Source organism: Octopus bimaculoides, chromosome 24 (genome assembly GCF_001194135.2).
Source record: "Octopus bimaculoides isolate UCB-OBI-ISO-001 chromosome 24, ASM119413v2, whole genome shotgun sequence".
NCBI lineage: Eukaryota > Metazoa > Mollusca > Cephalopoda > Octopoda > Octopodidae > Octopus > Octopus bimaculoides.
This window is the reverse complement of record NC_069004.1, coordinates 12817144-12819387: the sequence shown is the minus strand read 5'-3', so window position 1 is coordinate 12819387 and position 2244 is coordinate 12817144. Positions and strand designations below refer to the sequence as shown.

At 40.0% G+C, this 2244-nt stretch overlaps 1 protein-coding gene across 1 annotated transcript in view; it reads right to left on the bottom strand.

Annotated features, from left to right (window-relative positions):
• Positions 1 to 2244, bottom strand: part of LOC106880226 (alpha-1,6-mannosylglycoprotein 6-beta-N-acetylglucosaminyltransferase A) — a 23174-nt gene that overhangs the window by 10001 nt on the left and 10929 nt on the right. The window contains exon 6 of the mRNA XM_052976519.1: positions 1093 to 1227. Coding sequence (XP_052832479.1) covers positions 1093 to 1227 — 135 coding nt within the window. The remainder of the gene's footprint in view (positions 1 to 1092; positions 1228 to 2244) is intronic.

The following is a 2244-nucleotide window of genomic DNA, read 5'->3' as shown; positions in this document are numbered from 1 at the left end:
AGAAGAAGTGTAGTGGGAAAGGAAGAAGAAAGAGTAGTGGGAAAGAAGGAAGAAGAAAGAGTAGTGGGAAAGAAGGAAGAAGAAAGTGTAGTGGGAAAGGAAGAAGAAGAAAGAGTAGTGGGAAAGAAGGAAGAAAGAGAAATAGGAAAGAAGGAAGAAGAAAGAGTAGTGGAAAAGAAGGAAGAAGAAGAAGAAGAAAGAGTTGTGGGAAAGAAGGAAGAAGAAAGAGAAAGAAGCAGGTATGATACGAAGAAAAAAATAAAATACAAATTAGTAAAGTACTGACCCAATGGTAGTTTACAGGCAACATACCTCATTTAGCTACTTATGATAGTAGGGATTAGTAACCCCTTCTGGGGGGTTATCAGCTCTTTAGTCCTGCTGTAGACAGCATCTTTAGTGCTAGTGACATTTCTTTTATTTGTTTGTTATTTAAGTGTGGCCTTGCTGGAGCACTGCCTTTAGTCAAACAAATTGACCCCAGGACTTATTCTTTGTAAGCCTAGTACTTATTCTATCGGTCTCTTTTGCTGAACCATTAAATTATGGGTACCTAAACACACCAACATCGGTTGTCAAGCGATGGGGTGGGGACAAACACACACAAACATATACACACACACACACACACACACACATATATATATATATGATGGGCTTCTTTCAGTTTCTGTCTACCAAATCCGCTCACAAGGCTTTGGCCAGCCTGAGGCTATAGTAGAAGACACTTGCCTAAAGTGCTATGCAGTGGGACTGAACCTGGGACCATATGGTTACAAAAAAAATACACACAGTCCATACTGCAATGTGGGTAAGACAGGTGAACAAAAGAAAAAATAGATGAAAAATGAGGATGATGATGATAGAGGAGGGAGGAAGAAGAAGAGGAGGGAGAGGAGGAGGAAAAGAGGAGAGGGAAAAGAGGAGAAAGAGGATGAGAAAGGGAAGAGGAGGAAGAAGGAAAGGAGGACGAGAAAGAGAAGGAAGAAGAGGTAGAAGAGGAGGAAGGAGAAAGAACAGAAAGAGGTGGAAGAGGAGAAAGAAGGAAAGAAAAAAGAGGAGGAGGAAAGAGAGTTGTAATGCAGAACTCACCTGAATTTACCATAACCCCCTTTTACATGTTTTTTGAACTGACGTAAACCAACAAGGTCAGTGTAGATCATATCAACAGGTAAGTCCTTCCGGGCTTGACATGGAGACAACACAGATGGAAGTTTGGATAAGATCCTGATAAAAAACAAACAAACAGAAAAAAAAAATCAAATGGAGAAATGAAAAACATAAAATGATAAAAAAAGTCATCTGTGTATCATACTCAATATATATGTCCAGATCACAAGAGCAAAGTTTGAAGGGAATAGTAGTGATTTCCTTTGATTCCTAGTTAGAAGCAAATAGGAAATAACACTTACTGACCAAAGACCAAAAAGAAAAATATTTTGTTACACAGTATAAGCAATACAGTTGACAAAGAAATTTGAATGCTAAAGGATTAACAACAACAACAGCCACCTCACAGGGCCCTTCCCTTTCTCTTCTTCCTTCTTTGTTTTTCTATCTAGGCATGGCTTTAACAGGTCTAGGCTAACAACCCCCTTCGATCATGAATGACCACGGGATTGCACCTAGAAACTTCCCCTCTAAGACACAAGTCCAGGCAAGTTTGTCTATGGAAGATCAGTAATCACCCATGCATACCAGCCTCCCCCTCTCCATGCTACCGATGCTATCCAAGGGAAAGGCAATGGCCGATACAGCTTAGCACCAGTGACGTCGCAACTCATTTCTACAACTGAGCAAACTGGAATGATGTAAAATAAAGTGTCTTGCTCAAGAACACAACACACAGCCCAGTCTGGGAACTGAACTCACTACCCTATGATTGTGAGCCCGACACCCTAACCACTGAACTGTGTGCTTTTGACAGGTCTCTTGTGCTGTATATTTCCAATCATCATGGAATTATCTCACCAACACCACAAGGTACCTGTTCCCAAAGCCTTTATTACCTTCAAACATCAAAATATCCATACCAGTGTTGCTGTCTCTCACGCATGTCTCAGCTGATGCCTTTAAATGCTATTCTCAATTCACCTCTAACCTACCTTTTGTATGCAAATTATTATGGTAGAGATGATGATGATGATGACAACGACGACATCTTCACCATTGCTGCCAATGACAACAATGATTGTAACACATGTGAGAAAAAGATTTGGATTTCTTTTTTTTTTTTTTTTTTTT